Raw genomic sequence first — 17692 nt, forward strand, 5'->3', positions numbered from 1 at the left:
CCACCCTCTGAACTTGGCCATCTGCAGGGTCATTGGGTCAGTAACACTGTACACTCTGTTTTGAAAGCTGGCTTTTTTTACAAACCTAACAGACGGTGGTTTGACAGTTTTTTATACTTTGCAATATTGCACTTTCTTGCAAAATGCAGGTGTATGCATTCAGGTTTCTAATATCCATGATCTATATAGATCATAAGTCAAGGTGATTCAGATAAAAAGGTTTGGACTGAGCGATAAACGCCTTGACAAACACTTAAGTTTAAAGACTGGCCCACAAACTAGCACAATGGTGCACTACATTGTGCTAGTTTAATGGTAGAAAAGGAAAAATACTCTGATTTGGCTACATGAACAGAGCACGGACAAACTCCCTCCAGTTTGTACTTCGGCCATTGTTGCAAATTTAATTCCAGGCTGATAATGCAATTCATGAGCAGTCAATTAAACACATCCAGTATGAAAACATTCTTCAGGCATTCATTCGCTGTGCATCAAATTGTTGCAGTACTTCAAGTCATCCTCTTTGTAAGTTGTGGGGCTGAATCCAACGCCCACTTAAAGGTATTGATGGTACAGTATGATGTGATTGATCTCAAGCTGTGAAGTTGCTACTAAAGTGCAAGTACTGCACCCTGATCTGATGTTCCGCCAGACGTGTCATGCTAACCCAGATTGTCTGCAGCAGAGCAGGGTGGGATCAGAAAACCACTAAAGACTCCAACCACCTCCCTCTTCTTGTGAGTGGATGAATGGATGCAGACCTTACATGTGGTCTGGTTCGCCCAACTGAATGTTTTTATTGCCCTGGAAAAACGATGGCAGCCCTGATGAGAAGCTCTGTGGACCAGGTTGTGGTCAGTGTTACGAAGATGAAACGGCGCAGGCCGGTGCATTAAGTGATGTTCTCCAGGATGTAAAAGATGAGCTCCATGACGATGGGCTCTTCGCCTCTCTTGCGCCCCCTGCTGTGGATGACGGGAATTAGCACGCTGTCTAGGGCGTTGAGGTACTGAGCTGGGAGGGGCTGCCCATTGCTGCCAGCCACAAATCCCACCTGAAATTACAGAACAAACCACTAATGCGTTATTAGAGCCACACCCAGAGGTTTGCTGTAAAGCTTACAACCCAGATCAAGTGGTGGGTGGTAGAAACTAGGCCTCAAATTGCCAAAGAAGTCACTCCTAAATGATAGATAAGAACCTATTAAGTTTTCAGATTTCATACAAAGATTATGAGTTATGAACTGCTGTCTGCCTACGCCCGTCTTGACTTAGAACGTCAGACAAATAGTGTGATGTCTCGGTATTTGTGATGTAACCTCATAGGAGTGTGTGTGTGTGTGTGTGTGTGTGTGTGTGTGTGTGTGTGTGTGTGTGTGTGTGTGTGTGTGTGTGTGTGTGTGTGTGTGTGTGTGTGTGTGTGTGTGTGTGTGTGTGTGTGTGTGTGTGTGTGTGTGAGACAGACAGACATCTGGTGCTCATGAGGTCAAATTCCGTTACACTAGCAGCAGTTTGTGGCTGATGTCAGACACAGTGTGAGTGTTTGTACAACCTCATGAGAGTCAAAAGTGACTCTCAGCCCCAGTTTGGCCATGCCGTCCTCTTTGAGCAGCTTCAGGTGTGGACACAGCGCCAGGCAGAAGGCTCGGGCGATTCGCTCTGTGAGCCGATTGTGCTCGGCAGAGTCGCTGGCGCCTCCTCTGGGGTGATCGCCCCTCTGCAAGAAGAAGACCTGCACAGTGCAGAGCCCAAAGGCAAATGTCAAGGGTGGAGGACACAGCTGCAGATGGACACCTCTTTCAACATCACTGCTTATACTTCTGTCCAGCGGATGATCTTCCCATTTTCTTTGTATTCTGACTTCTGGAACATCTTTATGCTGCTGATAGACTCCATAGATTTCCCATCAATGGGACTAATAACGCTGGAGAAAGAAGGAAATGTAAAAAGCTTCAGATCAAAGCTAGGAGAGCTGTTTACGCAGCTGCTGTGACCTTTATGCAGCTGGACACACTCACCCCTTGTTCACAGTGCATTTCTCCTCCACCCACTGTACACACACGAGCTCCTGGCCGTCTGACTGGTCAAAGCGGCCGCAGGCGACCGTGTAGTCCTTCTTGTCCCGCAGCGAGCGACGCAGCTCCGCCATGGTTTCCACAGTGATCTGCACCATCAGGCCGTCTGAGGAGAGGGGCGACAGCGATACAGCAAAAACACACACGCACGCACGCACGCGCGCACAGACATGCGTCAACAGGTACACACGCCTACACAAACAGCTACACACACATACAAAGATCAACGCACTCTGAATAAGCCGGTTCTGAAGCAGCAGCGTTAACAGGTACATGTATGTTAAAGCCGAGCAGAGCTGCTCTTTGGGAGGACGTCCTACCTTCTACGATGCTGGACTTGGCCATGTATCCTGCAGACGCTTTCAGAGCACTACTGAAGATGAAAAAGCACGACCCAGTGACTGCAACAAGAAGCAACACAATGTCACACTATTCAAACACATACTGTGGTTTGTGGCCCTGGTAAAGCTTTGGAATGTCGAGAGACGATATGCTGCCACCTAGTGTTTAAAGAGAGGAAGTGCAGCATTTCTGTAACATTTATTTAATATCATCGACTCAGAATAAAAAATGTAAAATAATTTTTTCCAGTGCACAAAGTTTTCTTAAATGATATGCGATGCCATGAGTCAGCCAGTCAGTGCCCTGTGCTGTGGCCCACCTTTGCGTGGCTGGTTGTGAATGCTGATGGCCTGCGTCTGGTACTGGCCGTCGTCTCCCTGCACGCAGATGAGGTGGGAGTCTGCGGTCTCATTGAAGCCCGCGCCGATGGCCAGAACGTGCTCGTTGGACTTATTCAGAGCTTTCATGAGCTAGCGTGGCAACATTAGGCATGAAGGGAAGTGAGAGTAGGTGAGAGGGACGTACAGTGGCGTTGGTGTTCACCGTGAGGCTCGCACAGACTTAGTGTCACCTCATTATATCCAGTGGTCGGTATCTTTATGCAGGTCCTCTGAGCCTCTAGATCCACAGTGAGTCCCGGCACCATTGGAAGGCTGTAACGGTAGTTCCTAAAGTCCTGGAACGGATAAAGGCATGTCCAAATACTGATGGAAACAGGTTGATGCAATAACAAGAGCTAATGTGAACACTCACCACTAACAGTCTCATTATCGTGTGACCTATTTCCCCAAATAAAGGCTTCCTAAAGCGCACGCTGTACAGTGGACAAGGGTAAACTGGAGGAGGAGAAGGAGAGCCGGTTACTGCAGAGGAAGCCCGCGGCGCGTGGGCCCGGTTGCAGCCGCGCTTACATCTGTACTCGGCGCCCAGCCGCAGCACGAGGCGCAGCGGGAAGGCCTTGGCCCAGGCCACCTCCGCCCTGTGGACCAGCAGGCCGAAGACGAAGGGCTGGTTGGGCACCGGGAGCCCCTGGAGCGACTGGAACGTGGAGCGGACATACAGGAAGCCGGCGTGGTCCTCGCTGCCGAGGCAGCGGCTGCCGAACAGGGACAGCGACAGGTGCTTCACCACCTTCCCTGGGGAAAGGCGAGGGAGAGAGAGGCCGGCGTGAGCGTCCCGTACGGGCAGAGCGGCCCGTGACGGGCGCGTGGGGCTCCCACCTGTCAGCGTGTCTCGGTACAGCTGGATGAAGTGGCTGAAGATGTCTTTGGGGAAGGTCTTCTCCTCGGGCAGACACTGCAGCAGCACCACCACCTCCACCTGCCCCACCGCATGCATCCCCTTCGTCGTCACGCACCAACACTTCCTGTTAACGTCTGCCACACGCGCGACACGGGCACCGAGTCAGCACACACAGCCACTCCTACAATCATACAGGGGGAAGGAACGTACAGTTGACCAGCTTGACCATAGCCAGCAGGTTGGCGTTGAGGACGAACACCAGGGGCTTGGGCCTGCTGCTCTCCAGCTCCTGGATGAGCAGGAGCTCCGAGGGCTGCTCCTCCACCGTGTAATCTGAGGAGGAGGAGAAGACGTCACAGCAGCTCCACGGTGGTGTTTATGGGAGAACCCGGTGGCGCTGGGGCTTCGGCGCCGCTCTGCTGTCACTCTCTTTCCATCGCGTACCCGCCACCGCCCCCTCAGCTCACCTGCCGCTGCGTTGCCTGCGTACCTGTTCACGGCTAGCCCTGCAGACACACACACACACACTCACACACACACACACACACACACACACACACACACACACACACACACACACACACACACACAGAGACACACACACAGAGACACAGACACACACACACACTCTCACACACACACACACACACACACACACACACACACACACACACACACACACACACACACACACAGGGGACTCACCTCCTTTGACTCCCGTGGAGGTGAGGATGGGCGGCAGGCCGTCCAGGGGGATGAGGTTGACGGAGCTGCTCACCAAAGCGCTGGTGCCCCAACCACAGGGGCCGCAGGCCTCCTGCAGAGGAATTAAGCATTAAATGGAGAAACACAACACTGACCTGTAGGATTCACCTCAAAATCACAAAAGAAGGAATGTGCGTGTGTGCGTGCGTGTGTGTGCGTACGCGTGTGTGCGTGCATGCGTGTGTGTGTGTGTGCGTGCGTGCGTGTGTGCGTGCGTGTGTGTACGTGTGTGTGCACGCGTGTGTGCGTGTGTGTGTGTGCATGCGTGTGTGTGCGTGCGTGTGTGTGTGTGTGCGTGCGTGTGTGTACGCGTGTGTGCGTGTGTGTGCGTACGCGTTTGTGCGTGTGTGTGTGCATGCGTGTGTGCACGCGTGTGTGTGTGTGTGCATGCGTGTGTGTACGCGTTTGTGCGTGTGTGTGTGCATGCGTGTGTGCACGCGTGTGTGTGTGTGTGCATGCGTGTGTGTACGCGTGTGTGCGTGCGTGTACGCGTGTGTGCGTGCGTGTGTGTACGCGTGTGCGTGCGTGTGTGTACGCGTGTACGCGTGTGTGCGTGTGTGCGCGCGTGCGTGCGTGTGTGTGTGCGTGCCTGTGTGCCTGTGTTTGGGGGTCAGTGGTCCTACATTAATGCTGGTGCCGTGTGGCCTGCAGGCTCTGAGCTGGGGAGACCCCACCGCTGCGCCCAGCGCCCGTCTCATCAGCGGGGAGAAGGCCGGCCCCCGGACGGGCGTGGTTGGAGCAGACTCCGACTTCATTTCATCGGCAAACCACACCCTCCTTTTCCCCTTCGGGGGGGTACCTGAGGGGAGACGTGAGAGCCGTTTAGGCTAAAACTGTAATCGAATCAAAACAAGAAATGTGAAATTGAAATAAATCTGTGTGCACTTTTGATGAGGGTCGAATGACAGGAAACACAGACTCGCCCCTCCTTGCCGTCCAGATGTGTAAGTCTGAACTTCAGACTGGAGCAGAGGGCACAGAACACCTGAGGTCACACACACACACACACACACATACGCACGCACGCACGCACGCACGCACACACACACACACACACACACACACACACACACACACACGTGAGGACACATGCGTTTCACACCTCATTTCCATTTTATGGCGCTGACCACATCCTCACCTTCCCACAGGCGCGGCAGTGGTGCCTCCTCTTGGTAAACGTGAACTTCACCCCACACTTCATACAAACCTGAGCCTGGGCATCGGGGACCCACACGGGGGCCACCTCCCCAAGGACGCTGCCTCGGTCCTTGGACAGAATGCCAGCGGGGCCGTCCTGGCGCTCGTTGTCGGGGTCTCCGGGTGAAGTGGCGCAGTCTCCGCCTCCGCCGGCTGCCTGGACTTTGCAGGTGCTGGTCTCCTCTGCTCCAGTAGATCTGCCCATCGTAAACGGCCCCCTGCCGTGTGCCTCCTCGCGTCCAGGAGCACAGGGCGCGGCGGTGGCCTCGGAGCTGCAGGGCGGCTCCAGCCCGCTGTCCTCCAGCTCCTTCTCCTCGATCACAGAGTCCTCCTTGGACGGGACGGGCCGGGCTTTCCTCTGGTCGGCGTTGTCTTGGGGCCACTCGGCCGCGGCGGGGCTCAGCACCAGAGGGCTGGAGGAGGAGATGGTGGTCACAGTGCAGCTGCCCTCCTCCAGCTGGGGGGGAGACGCTGCCTTGGCAGGTTGCTCGGTTGGGTTCTGCTCACGCGCTCTGGAGGCGCTTCTGTCTGCTGCATCTGCGGCAGCTTTGGAAGGAGATTCTGGTCTGATCGGTCCACAGCCCAGTCCAGGTTTGGCCACATCCCCATCTTTGAGCACCAGGAGACAGGGTCTGTTCAGCCAGTGGTGTTTGGTGTCCTGAAGGGACGGATTGTCCCCTTCATCTGGATGAAGGATGAACATGAGCATCACCAACACATGCAGTACAGAGCATGCTCGCTCCACAGCTGTGCCCACGTGTCCATATGACAGCATGTGTCAATAAATAACAACTGTGAGCCACCACTAAAGGCAGCATCAGCGCTCGCCCGCCCTTCAGAAGCTTCTCAGTTAATCACAGAGCTTCATGGAAAAAGGTCTGATGGACTAGATATGTAGAACCAATACGGAACCTCAAGAACCACAAAGCTGCTGGTGAACAAAGGGTTAAATACTGGCTCTGTTCCTGTTTAGTTTAAATTAACACCACTGCAGAAGACCACAATAATCAACAATCAGTGTCTGAGCAAAGATGCTTCAATGTTTACCTTTTTCTAAAATCAATATTCCAAATCTGGTTATAACTAATAATGTTTTATCATGCTTCTATATGATTGTAATAATAATTACTGTAGCTTCATGTGCTCATAACTTTCATTGAGCACTAACGGAAGGTTTTTCACTGGCTATGAGTTGAAACCCTGGAGCATGTGCTCTATTTGATAGAAATGTTGGATTTGTGCTTCTGAAACCAACTATGCAGCTGTTGTGCCGTGGACGCTGTGGTCTCATCCGGAACCGGGGATGATAATTAACTGTCCGGGTTAAACTGCATTGCAGGTTGTTTTGGAGGAACCCCTGGATGGAGGTCCGGTCGTGCTGGTCCCGCTGCGGGCTGCACGCTTCGCGTCCGGCTCGACGCGCGGCCGCTTCCCGGGACAGTGACGCATTCAACACACGTGCAATTGTTTAACGTGCTCGAAGGCAGCGAGGCCGGCGGCAATGCGACACTCCGGCCGCATCCCGCCACAGCGGAGCACGCAGGACCCTCCGGAGGTGAGGTCTGACGAGGCACGCGCGCAGTCTGCGGACGGTGCGTGCGCACACAGCCTCCCGCCGCACGGGAATGTGCGCAGCTCGAACATACACGCAGAGACGATGCAGACTGTGCGCGCGGCCAAATGCTGGATCAGCGTTTTTGAGTGGCAAACACTGACGCGCAGTATCCTCCGGTGATGGGGAGTAACCCCCCCCCCCCGCCGACATCATGCCGTCCTTACCTTCTGTTATTGCTCCCAGGAGGCTTTCGTTCTCGTCATCCCGCGCCGAGAAGAACTTCAACATTTTATCCTGTTACATCTAAGTTCACATGAAGACGGATTCGAGCAGGAGTGCCTCGCGCGCAGGAGGCTGGGATGATTCCGCCTCTCCTCCCTCCCTCCCCTCCCCTCTGCGTGATCGCCCTCCTCCCGTGTGTCGCTGCAGCTCTTGGAAGAAACTCAGGAGGTGCAGAAACGTCCCTCCCCAGTTTGCTCGTGTACACAAACCGCAGGACGGGACGGAGCCATAACATCAGAGAAACTGACACATGCTGCCTGCATGGAGGCTGCCGTAGGACTGCAGCAGCACTACTTGCTTATTAAATGCACAGTCACATTATAAATGCACACACAAATAAAGCCTACTGTTTATATATGAAACCTTAATGACCACAACTTAAGCTAAAAAATGTTAATCACCTTTATTTCGTTTCACAAACAAAACAAGTCTTAAGACTTCAGCTCTAACAACCACTGTGATCCTGACGTGACAATGTGATGAAGGGGTTTAACTGTTAATCAGAAGAAGGACTCTTTCCTTTACATGTGTATGTGCACAGGCCAGCGTCAACCAGCCATCGTAAAATAGAAAAGTCTGTTTGTTGGAGGGGAGTGTCTGATATGTCTGGATAAGTGGACTTAAAAACACCGTAGGTTGCTCAAGTCACCGCAGTCCACGTGTGCGCAGGGTCCACGTGCATCAGTCGGCCTCGTTCTTGGAAGCTTCATCAAAGTTCTCCACCAGATCTGCAGAACAAGGACTGGTTACACTGGGAGGAAGCTGCTTTTTATTAAGATGCTCTAGTCAACTCTGCAACAAACTACATTTGGCTTTAAGTCTTAAAATGACAATTAAGGAAATGACTGATGGTCCAAACCTGGAACATCATCGTCCTCCTCCTCAATGTCCTCTGCCTTCGGTGCCTTGCTGTCGAGAGCTGAGATGAAATTCAGAAAAAATAAAAAATGCTCACTGTTAGTGCCACACCTTGATAATAATTTAATACTGATAGTTATTTTACTTTTGATATCAACAAATAAAAAAAAATAAACTTCAGGCAAAAGATATTTATCCTACTAAAATGTAGTTTCAGTGAAAAAAAAGTCTTTACTGTCAAGTCCCTTTTTTCAAAGTGTACTACAAAATTGAAGTGAGTGACATGTTCCTGTTCTTTACGAAGAGACACGTCCCTCGCTGTAATTTCTGCAGCTGCTGTTCTCTCAGAGACCAAATGCACAGTGTAGCATTAGAATCCTGCTCGGCTACACGACCCAGTGAACATAATGATGCAAGTGAGTGGAGACACTGCTTTAAACAGACACAGAAAGACACGGTGCTCTTTGGAACATCACAAACTGTCAACTGCAACTGTCAAACAGCAGTATGTGAAAAGTAGTTTATTTAGACTATGTGGAACTTAAAGGTGGTGTCATTTGGAGGTCAGTGTTTGCAGAGTTTGTGCTCAGCTTTGCCAAAACCTGGCAAAACCGATGTGTGTGTGTGTGCACGCGTGTGTGCGTGCATGCAAATAGAAAGAATTTCTTATGGAAATCTGGCTTCACTAATCCCTATGCAAAGAACAGGAGCTAGGTCTTCCATTTACATGACAGTTAGGACAGAGAGGAAGGTGTGCCACAAGGTTCTGGTCTCAGCCCTCTGCTGTATCCATACTCCATCATCCACTGGCGGCTATGACCGTTACTCGATCTCTGTTGTCCTGCTGTGAAACATTTCTGCGGTCTTCCTGACTCGAATGTGTCTCTGTTTATTCAAGCAGACACACACGTTCTGGTCCTCCCTCATAGTCTGGGACCATTATTGAAGCTTTGCTGAACACAGCTTCACTACATATCAGTCATACAGGTTTGCCATAATCAACATTATAAAAAAAAAAAAAAATTGGACCATACTTAGCAGCATATGTCATCAAAACAGTCACAGCTGGTTCTGCTGCTCCAGGCACCTTACACCCACCTTGTCGTGGAAACTGCTCAGCCAGTTTGCGGAGGCTGCTGAGGCTGTCTGCTCCGAGCTGACTGAGGATTCCAGGAAGCATCTCTGTCAGCTGCTTGGTCTCAGCGTGGCCTGTGATGGCGAAGGTGTTGGCTGACAGAGAGGCCTGAACTTTGGGGTTGTTGAAATGGATCACAGTCCCATCGTCTTTAATCATATTCACCTGAGTAAAGAAGAACACACGGTTTACTGACTGGTGTGTTTGAGCATTCAGAGTTCCCGTGAGCTTTAATACCAATTTACCTCCTCTATTCCAGCAATATTGTTCACAGCCAACTTCTTTAATGAGCTCTGAAGCTTCTTGTCATCAGCTGTGGCAGTTCTGTGAACCACCTTCTTCTTCCTGCGCGCAGAGCCCTGGAACAAGAGCAGCACTGTGACTGACAGCAACAAGAGAGAACAAGCGTTTCAGCCTCAATGCTGAGTCAGTCATTTTATTGTGCTCGAAGTTTTCAGCAACAATTGCTGAAAACTTTCCCGCTCGAGTCTTGGAAATGAATAGGTTAGTTTTTAACCCGATTCTTTACAGAGAAGTATTATTTCTTATCTATTCTATTTGAGAAAAATGTATACACATATTTAAACAATTAACGCTTAAACCTTAATGACTGAGTTCTTTAAAAGGTTTTTTTAGAACCATGTTTTCAATACCAATAGTAAAATGAATCATCAAAACTGCCACCAATAACAACTGAGAATGACAAGAAATAAATGTCATGAACAGCACAAGTTACAAATCATTTTAATCAAATCCATATCCAGTATTTGCAGTGGCCCCTACAGACACAGATGTGTTTCTCATCAGATGACGGTCTGGAGGTGAACCTACCTTTCCTCCTATCCGAACCTGGGCTTGGAGTTTTGCCAGTTTTTCCTGATTCATGTTCTGTCCTGTGATGTGAAAACACGGAGACAGCGTTAACCAGGGAGCTGGTCTGTGTCAGTGCACCTCCTGCAGCCTGCTGTGGCTGCGCTAACCGGAGTCAGGGTTTGTCCGCAGCAGACGAGGTGATTACAAATACAGCCACGGGAAGGAGGCGGCTGGTAAAACCAAGGAAACGTGAAAGACACGGGGAACGTGGATGGTTGTGGTGCATTAACGCCTCAGTCTGCTCCGTCTTGTCAGCAGACAGCTCGATCAAGCTGCTGGGTGTTTGTCTGAGTCTGTGTGGAGCAGCTGCACAGATGAAAACACAACACGGGGCAAAGCAGACTGCAAACACACACTGTCACGGCTCCGTTTGAGCCGACGACTCCGCTACGATCGCACAACAGCTCCCACGCGCTCCACAAACGTCACACGCCACACAAATCAACACAAACCTGTTTAGAGATCCACAGAGGCATGCGGCACTGAAAGATGGAGGTTGGGAGGAAAAGATTACGTCACTGGCAACACACTCCCCCCACCTTCCTTCTTATTCTTCTTCTTCGCTTCCGAGATGACGGGAGACCGAGCGCCGCCCTGCCCCCTACAGGACAGTCCGTGATCTACATCAACAGACGCCGCTGCGCTTTGCAGTGAATATCCGCTACGCCCTAATCGTCCAAAACTAACCAACGGTGGACAGTACAAATGCTAATACACGAAAGATCACTTCAATATCATTTATGTAATAAGCATTTTATTCCTATAAGCACCAAGCCTTGCATAAAGTGCATTTTTGGAAAACGTATTATTATTGAATTTGTGCATTTTAAATGTTATAAATTGCTAGATTTATCATTTTCACACAATCCCACACTACATAAAATGCCATAAAAAACTGAACACAGTATGTAAATCATAAAGTTTGAAATTAGCTTCTTTTATTCAACATAGCTCTTTTTTGCTTTACCACACAACACACATTACTTACTCCCATGCCTATATGTTCAAATAATGAAACAATGAAACAAAAGAATTATGAAACAGCATAACATTCAGTCTATTCGATCAGGTTTTTATTTGTTTAGGCATTTCACAAACGCGTCACAGTTCCTGTTTCAACATATACTGTACTGTACAGTAAGCCACCAACAGACATGTTCGAATTTCACACAGTCTTAACACTGTAAGACGCATCAAATGCAATAACTCCTACATCATGATGTCGCTCACATTTTACTTATAAACAAATGGGAACAGAAAAAACGTTTTCATTAGAAAAAAGGAGTATACATTTTCCACATTTATTGTGTTCATTGACACTAACTGTCCTTTGATGACACAGTCTAAACTTTTTTGCATTATGTAAATATTGTGTCACTTATTGTTACGCTTATTGTCCGTACAGTGGTTCACATTTGCTGTTGCTGTTATTGTAGGCAGTTCTGTGTTCTGCTGAAGCTACGTAAACACATCATAACAGAGAAGCACCACAGAGGAATGCGTCACATGTACTGTAGTCAATAACAAATTGATTATATCATGAATCATTATTATAATTAATCACGTGTATGCTTCAAAACAATATGAAAAGCAACAATGGGGATGACACAGTAAAACAAACACCAACAACAAACATCCAGCCTGCAATGAAATGATTAAATCACCACTTTCCAAGCATTGACACTTTAGGCAGCTTTTAAAGTAAAAAGTAAAAATAGCTGAGAATATTTAAGCCTACGTTAAATAATACACCATAACACGACCAGCTCACAGAGACAAACCTCTTTAGACTCATCTGAGAGGCCCTCACGGACTCCTGTAAGGTTCAGGTGATGCATTTGATCCCAGTGTCTGACAGAGGACGTCTGTCGGGGAACTGATACTGATTCGGGCCAGCACCGGAGTTGCTGGTCTCCACTGAGCTGCGGAGCATGCTACACTGCCAGCGGTGTAGGCTGCGGGACTCGGAGCCCCAGCAGCAGTAGAACAGCAGGAAGATTTTCTTCAAAACAGCCCTCCTCAGTAGGATGTAGACCCAGGGGTCCAGGATCTGGTTCCATGTGGCCATGCGTATCACCATCAGCAGGCTGAACGAAGCCGACTCCACCTTGTTCCTGGTGCTCACGATCGTAACGTGAATCTGATGGAATGAGAGTTCAGAGAGGAAGATGACAGAACGTTTGAATGACTGCACAAAAACAACAACGGGTCCAAAGCATTTTGTCCACAAATCATTTAATCGATCCCCTCAGGCAGGAGAAAACAAGTAAATAATTAATAGTGGGGCTTCTCATAATGACTGTGCTATAATAAATAATTTAACATTACTAATGTCTACGTCTTCAAAGCTTGTTTAAGACTCGAGTGACTTCCTTTTGTGTGACTCTGGATGATTTTTGCACATGAAGCTGCTAGCGTCAGTTCTTACAGAAGAACCATCAATGTAGTGATTAAGGTTTTGAGCTGTGTCATTAAACACAGGCAAACACACGTCATATACCATAACTTCACACAATGTTGGTGACTCACACGCTGACTGCCTGGTTCTGTTGGGGTATCTCAAACAGGCCGACAGTGTTGCTGTTGCCTGTTTTACCACTTTAACCTTACTCAGTCATGTTCCTTCAACAAACACACCAGGCCTGTGTTTACTGGACTTTAATTGGGACAAATTACATTCAGGGTCGCGCCCACTGCAGAGTTTACTCACAGCAGCTGTTTATCCAGGTTTTCTGGAAACGTTTTAGGGTTCCCCGGGTTCTCTGTACTCTAGTGTATGTGTGACGCCAACCTACTGAAAATAAATATAGTCTCTATTGACTTTACTAAAAGTAATACGTCAAAAATGATGTTTCTTCATGCTCTAAGCACAGTCTAACATACTATTACAGGTGTAAAGTATTACAGAGGTCAGTTACTAGAGGAAGTTGTGGTGTGATGAGTTGATGGGAGCTTCATTAAGTGCAAATTTTAAATTGATCAGTTCATGATCCTGGATTAATAAGGAAATCCATTGTAAGGAATAAGCTCCTGTGACTTTTTTTAATGCATTTTTGAGGCTCATTCTTACCAGTAATGGGCCCCAGCACACACACGACACCAACATGATGGCCAGGAGCTGGCAGATCATCTCCACGTGGTAGGACGTTCCTCTGCGGTGAAGCTTGCGGCGCAGTCTGGCCTGCAGCAGAGTGCAGCTCGTCAGAGCGTTGCACACGATGGACACCAGCAGCGCAAACAGACCCAGCAGCGAGAAGAGGAGAGGGAGCGACACGTCCAGCCAGTCTTTGGGCTCCTCCATGTGGAAGAAGCAGAAGCTCCTGGAGCTCTGGACCTTGTAGGGCCTCCACAGCAGCACAGGCAGAGCAGCGACCACGGCTGCCAGCAGCCAGGTGAGGCCCAGCAGCCTTTTCATGTGGTGGGGAGCCAACACCGTGGAGTGAAAGATGGGCCTGGTGACGCCAATGCAGCGCTCCACCGCCATGACGCTGCCCAGGAGCAAGGGGCTCAAGCCAAAGAACACCATGCACACGCCGAACACGCTGCACACCACGTGATAAGGGTCGAAGGCTTCCCATCGCTTCTGGGAGCTGTAGACAAAAATGACCAGGGAGCCGTTGATGACGTGGCCCAGAAGGTCTGTGACCACCAGGCTGCTGGCAAACAGCACAAAAGACGCTCTGGACCGGATCTGGATGCGGTGGTAGGACTTGATGAGGATGAAGAGGGCGAGGCTGTTGGAGAGGATGCCCACGGTCATGGAGATGACGGAGGCTGTGACGGACAGCTCCTTCTGGCTGCAGGTGCTGTTGGACCGCACCTCGGACCTGCAGCCGGCTTCTAAACTCTCATTGGCTGCCATGGTGGAGCGGAGATCTGGAAGGAACAGAAAGAGACACCAGAAATGCTACTGTACAGAAACATTAGTACTTCAGTAATAATACTACAACTACTACTACTACTACTACTACTAATAATAATAATAATATTTTTTAATAATAAAGTTTTTATACAATAAAGAATATAACTGTGTGTTTCAGAGTGTTTTCACTACAGCATTGCTACCTTTACTTCTTCTTCCACCGATCTTTTCTAACGGGAGGAGAACGGGTAAAATCACCGGACTTCGACACGTTTACAAAGCTAAATAAATATTTCACTGCCGTGACCGGTTCCTTTATTTACATGAATTTTTTACTGTATTAAAATATTTCTCTATTTCTTTCTAGAGGTCTGCCCGAAAACCTAAGTTGTGTGAAACGTGTCTCACCTCAGCTCAGAGCTCCCCTCGCGCAGTTCTCCATAAGTCATCAGCCTCTTCGCTCCTGATGTTGATGATGTATCCGGTAAAACTGCGGTCTTTCAACCCAGCACTTGAATATCGCTCCACGTCCACATGTTCCTGTCGCGGTAGCAGCGATCTGGTCCACGCGCTCCGCCCGCGCTCCGCTGGCGCCAGTTGTGCGAAAGCGCACGGAGCTGGAGTCTGATGGAGTTAACCCTCATCCCACCTCAGAGGCAGAGCTTCAGCGTATTTGCATACTTTTGTTTTGTATCAACACTAACGGGGAATTACAACGGACCAAACTGTGACCTTGATGACAAAATAAGCCCCCATCTCATTCGCTGACCACGTGTGATTCAAATATACTGTACATTACTTTTTGGCTTCTGCATCATTGTACCGATTACTGTAATTATGACATCATCAACATTCAGTGACTGAGTTCTGACATCTGGAGTTGAGACTGTTGTGCTCATCAACAACATCCCATCATGTCCGGCAGCTTATTAAAAAAAATAAAAGATCAAATTAAACAAAATGTTTTATGATGATGATGATGATGATGAGGATGATGTTTGCAGCTCTCTCTGAAAGCAATCATTCGATATTCATTGCATAACGCATAACACTAAGGTTACAGTGAAATCCAAATATTACCAAGCTGACAAAGAAAAAAAATACACTGAATTGTGTGTTTATGTGTCATCTTGAACCTTTAGTTTTTTGCATGATTCAATTGATTTGAACTATATTACAAACACACAGCATAGAAACAACCTCCATTTCAATAACACATGCTTAATGTTCGGGATTTTTAGTTCCACTATTTAATCTTTATCAGCTCGTGTCATCAACATTAACTATTTACTATTCTTTGGAGTTTAGCAGGTGTAAAAGGTGTTACAGAGACTCTTTATCCTGGATTTGTGTAAATTCAGTTATTAGACCTCAACGTTTCAGACAGACCTGGGGCAGCTGTGAACGAAATAAAACGAAAAACTAATAAAAGAAAGACTGGAGGGCTCGTACGTGGAGAGAGGTCACGAGTACTCTGACTCTATTTGCACAGAGCAAACTAATGACTTTTTTGAAGGTTATGCCGTGAAGGAGACTCAGGCTCCTGATGAAGATCAGAGGACTTCAGGAAGGAAAAGACACCTGCTGCAGATGCTATCATGCCATTCCATGGCCATTATCAGTACTCATCAGCCTTGGACCCATTCCAGCACATTTACTCTTTGTTACTGAATTGTTCGTTGATGTGTTTTATTGTGTGTCTGCAGGACTTGAAACCGTCACTTTCTCCAGCCGGAGCTGCAGAGACTGATGCTTGGTTTGAGCTCTACTGAGCAAGTCACCGTTAAACATTCACGCTTGTCCTCTCACACAACACGGGGGCGAGTTGAACAAGTGCATGAATCCTACTCAGACTATTTGTTTATTTGATTCCAGCAGGTTCCCAGGAGAGAGCAGTGAGTGACAGAGTAAACTTATCACTTTCATTGACTCCAGGGTCAGCATATTGATTGACTGTGTCCTGACCTCAGCCCAGCGTTTGGCATTTTGGAACAAATAGCTTCATAAAACAGCTGTTTTCCCAGCGACAGGGTCCAACAACCCCTCGATTGCACTTCAGGCTAAAGATTGTGAATCTAAATCACAGTCCAGTAAAATGAATCACAATGAAACTGACTATTTTTCCCATGTCTAATTCCCAGCATGCTCATATCAGGCTTCAATCTAAGTGGCATTTCCTTTAGATAAAAGTTTAATTAAACTTAAGTTTGATAAAACAACTGGATTCAATTATTGCTGCACCCTGCAGGGCATTAGTGCTCTCTCATGCCTGAAGTTTGAAGAACCGCCTATCCTCCAAAAGTTAATTTTCTCCTTAATCCCTTGCTCTACAGACGTAGTGTCTCATGCCCTCTTCTCTTGCCATTGCTCTTTCTTCCAGTCCTGTCACAACATTATCATGAGCAAGAGGTCACTGAGAGGAAACTTTGATGTCTTCTCTGGTCAAATAAAGCATCGTCATCATAACCTGCTATTGTGTCATGAGGACATGTGACTCTTTAAGTAGTCATCTTCTCCATCCTCACCTCCACTCATCCAAGCCGTCTCGCCTTTATTACCCAATCACTTTGGGCCACAGTCTCTACAGCCAATCACTCAGCACCTGACACGTTTGAAGCTGTTTTCTGTTTCTTCCCCCAACAATCGCCCTCCACCGTTTACAGCCTGTTTTCACCCGATGGGCATCATGACCACTGCTCCATCACAGGTCCAGGTTCATCGAACCTGCTCCATCACGGGTCCGGATTCAGTTTGGGCTCTGGTTCATATTGAGGTAAACCTGTTTTGCTTGGTTTCTGAGGGTAGTTCGTGCAACACACCATTAAAGTCATGATAATGAGCTAAAACACTTATTTTTAAAGTGAACTTGTGCTGAGTAAATTACGTTATACATTACATCAGAACTACATTATATTAAATCAAAGCTAACTAATGCTAAGTAGCCATAAAGACTAGTTGCTGATTTTTAGACTCAAGGCTTTTTAAGTTGTAAATGTGTGTGTTTTTATGCTGATGACGACAATAAAGACATTTTACATCACAGACGTATAAATAGCAGAACACTAAATAGTCAAACATTAATAGAACATGTGTGAAATATCATTCTCCTGACTGCAAAGCAGTTTGAATTCCTCTTGGGATATGCTGCATGACTTTAGATGTGAAAAATCATCAATCATGACATGTTTTCATTTAATCAGCCTTTACACAGAGCAGGTGAGCGTCAATCATTTTAATGGTACTCACTGAGAAAAACAACGGGAACAAAGACCTTGTTTCTGTTGAGTACTTGAGTACTTGAACGTGTCCTGAGTCCGATCTCAGTGTAAAAGTGAATATCTTGTTCCTTCAGTGAGATCATGTCACTAATTATCTGAGAAGGTGGCACCAGATGAGGTTTTGTCCCAGGTGACATTACACCTCTGAGTGTGGTGTCACACGGCGTCTGCTGCTGGATGTGCAGCGGGCAGACGGCTGGTCACGATGCAGGACAAGCACAGCCTTTTG

General features: G+C 48.0%; 3 protein-coding genes across 4 annotated transcripts; all 3 read right to left on the reverse strand.

Moving 5' to 3' along the window:
• Positions 1-372: 372 nt before the first annotated feature.
• Positions 373-7560, reverse strand: zfyve9b (zinc finger, FYVE domain containing 9b). 2 transcript variants are annotated; one of them, XM_029146698.3, is made up of 16 exons: positions 7400-7558; positions 5562-6304; positions 5309-5408; positions 5047-5222; positions 4364-4475; positions 3869-3991; positions 3637-3792; positions 3328-3552; positions 3170-3252; positions 2988-3092; positions 2736-2886; positions 2395-2475; positions 2018-2180; positions 1818-1923; positions 1552-1731; positions 373-1054 (listed from the first exon to the last, which is right to left on the reverse strand). In XM_029146698.3, exons 1-16 carry the CDS (start codon positions 7461-7463, stop codon positions 893-895), a joined length of 2730 nt encoding a protein of 909 aa, XP_029002531.1. In that variant the 5' UTR covers positions 7464-7558; the 3' UTR covers positions 373-892. The 2 variants fall into 2 exon arrangements, with proteins under 2 accessions (XP_029002531.1, XP_029002532.1); XM_029146699.3 differs by lacking the exons at positions 1552-1731; positions 1818-1923 and having other exon boundaries at positions 7400-7560.
• A 285-nt stretch (positions 7561-7845) lies between these two features.
• On the reverse strand, positions 7846-10915 carry btf3l4 (basic transcription factor 3-like 4). Its single transcript, XM_029146707.3, has 6 exons — positions 10776-10915; positions 10282-10343; positions 9696-9809; positions 9414-9615; positions 8317-8376; positions 7846-8185 (listed from the first exon to the last, which is right to left on the reverse strand). Exons 2-6 carry the CDS (start codon positions 10333-10335, stop codon positions 8139-8141), a joined length of 477 nt encoding a protein of 158 aa, XP_029002540.1. The 5' UTR covers positions 10336-10343; positions 10776-10915; the 3' UTR covers positions 7846-8138.
• A 330-nt stretch (positions 10916-11245) lies between these two features.
• ptgfr (prostaglandin F receptor (FP)) lies at positions 11246-15268 on the reverse strand. Its single transcript, XM_029147512.3, has 3 exons — positions 14594-15268; positions 13394-14199; positions 11246-12463 (listed from the first exon to the last, which is right to left on the reverse strand). Exons 2-3 carry the CDS (start codon positions 14183-14185, stop codon positions 12149-12151), a joined length of 1107 nt encoding a protein of 368 aa, XP_029003345.1. The 5' UTR covers positions 14186-14199; positions 14594-15268; the 3' UTR covers positions 11246-12148.
• Between the last annotated feature and the right edge of the window lie 2424 nt (positions 15269-17692).

This window comes from Betta splendens, chromosome 4, assembly GCF_900634795.4.
Source record: "Betta splendens chromosome 4, fBetSpl5.4, whole genome shotgun sequence".
NCBI lineage: Eukaryota > Metazoa > Chordata > Actinopteri > Anabantiformes > Osphronemidae > Betta > Betta splendens.

What these genes read in the sequence shown, in the direction of transcription:
- zfyve9b (XM_029146698.3), bottom strand. Translation starts at nt 7,463, where the DNA reads ATGTTGAAGTTCTTCTCGGCGCGGGATGACGAGAACGAAAGCCTCCTG. An exon ending in ACTGCCGCGCCTGTGGGAAG is followed by an intron (nt 5,409 to 5,561) that starts GTGAGGATGTGG and finishes GTGTGACCTCAG; the next exon opens with GTGTTCTGTGCCCTCTGCTC. An exon ending in CGACCACTGGATATAATGAG is followed by an intron (nt 2,887 to 2,987) that starts GTGACACTAAGT and finishes TTGCCACGCTAG; the next exon opens with CTCATGAAAGCTCTGAATAA.
- btf3l4 (XM_029146707.3), bottom strand. Translation starts at nt 10,335, where the DNA reads ATGAATCAGGAAAAACTGGCAAAACTCCAAGCCCAGGTTCGGATAGGA. An exon ending in AGGTTCGGATAGGAGGAAAG is followed by an intron (nt 9,810 to 10,281) that starts GTAGGTTCACCT and finishes CTCTTGTTCCAG; the next exon opens with GGCTCTGCGCGCAGGAAGAA. An exon ending in ATATTGCTGGAATAGAGGAG is followed by an intron (nt 9,616 to 9,695) that starts GTAAATTGGTAT and finishes TTCTTTACTCAG; the next exon opens with GTGAATATGATTAAAGACGA.
- ptgfr (XM_029147512.3), bottom strand. Translation starts at nt 14,185, where the DNA reads ATGGCAGCCAATGAGAGTTTAGAAGCCGGCTGCAGGTCCGAGGTGCGG. An exon ending in TGTGCTGGGGCCCATTACTG is followed by an intron (nt 12,464 to 13,393) that starts GTAAGAATGAGC and finishes TCATTCCATCAG; the next exon opens with ATTCACGTTACGATCGTGAG.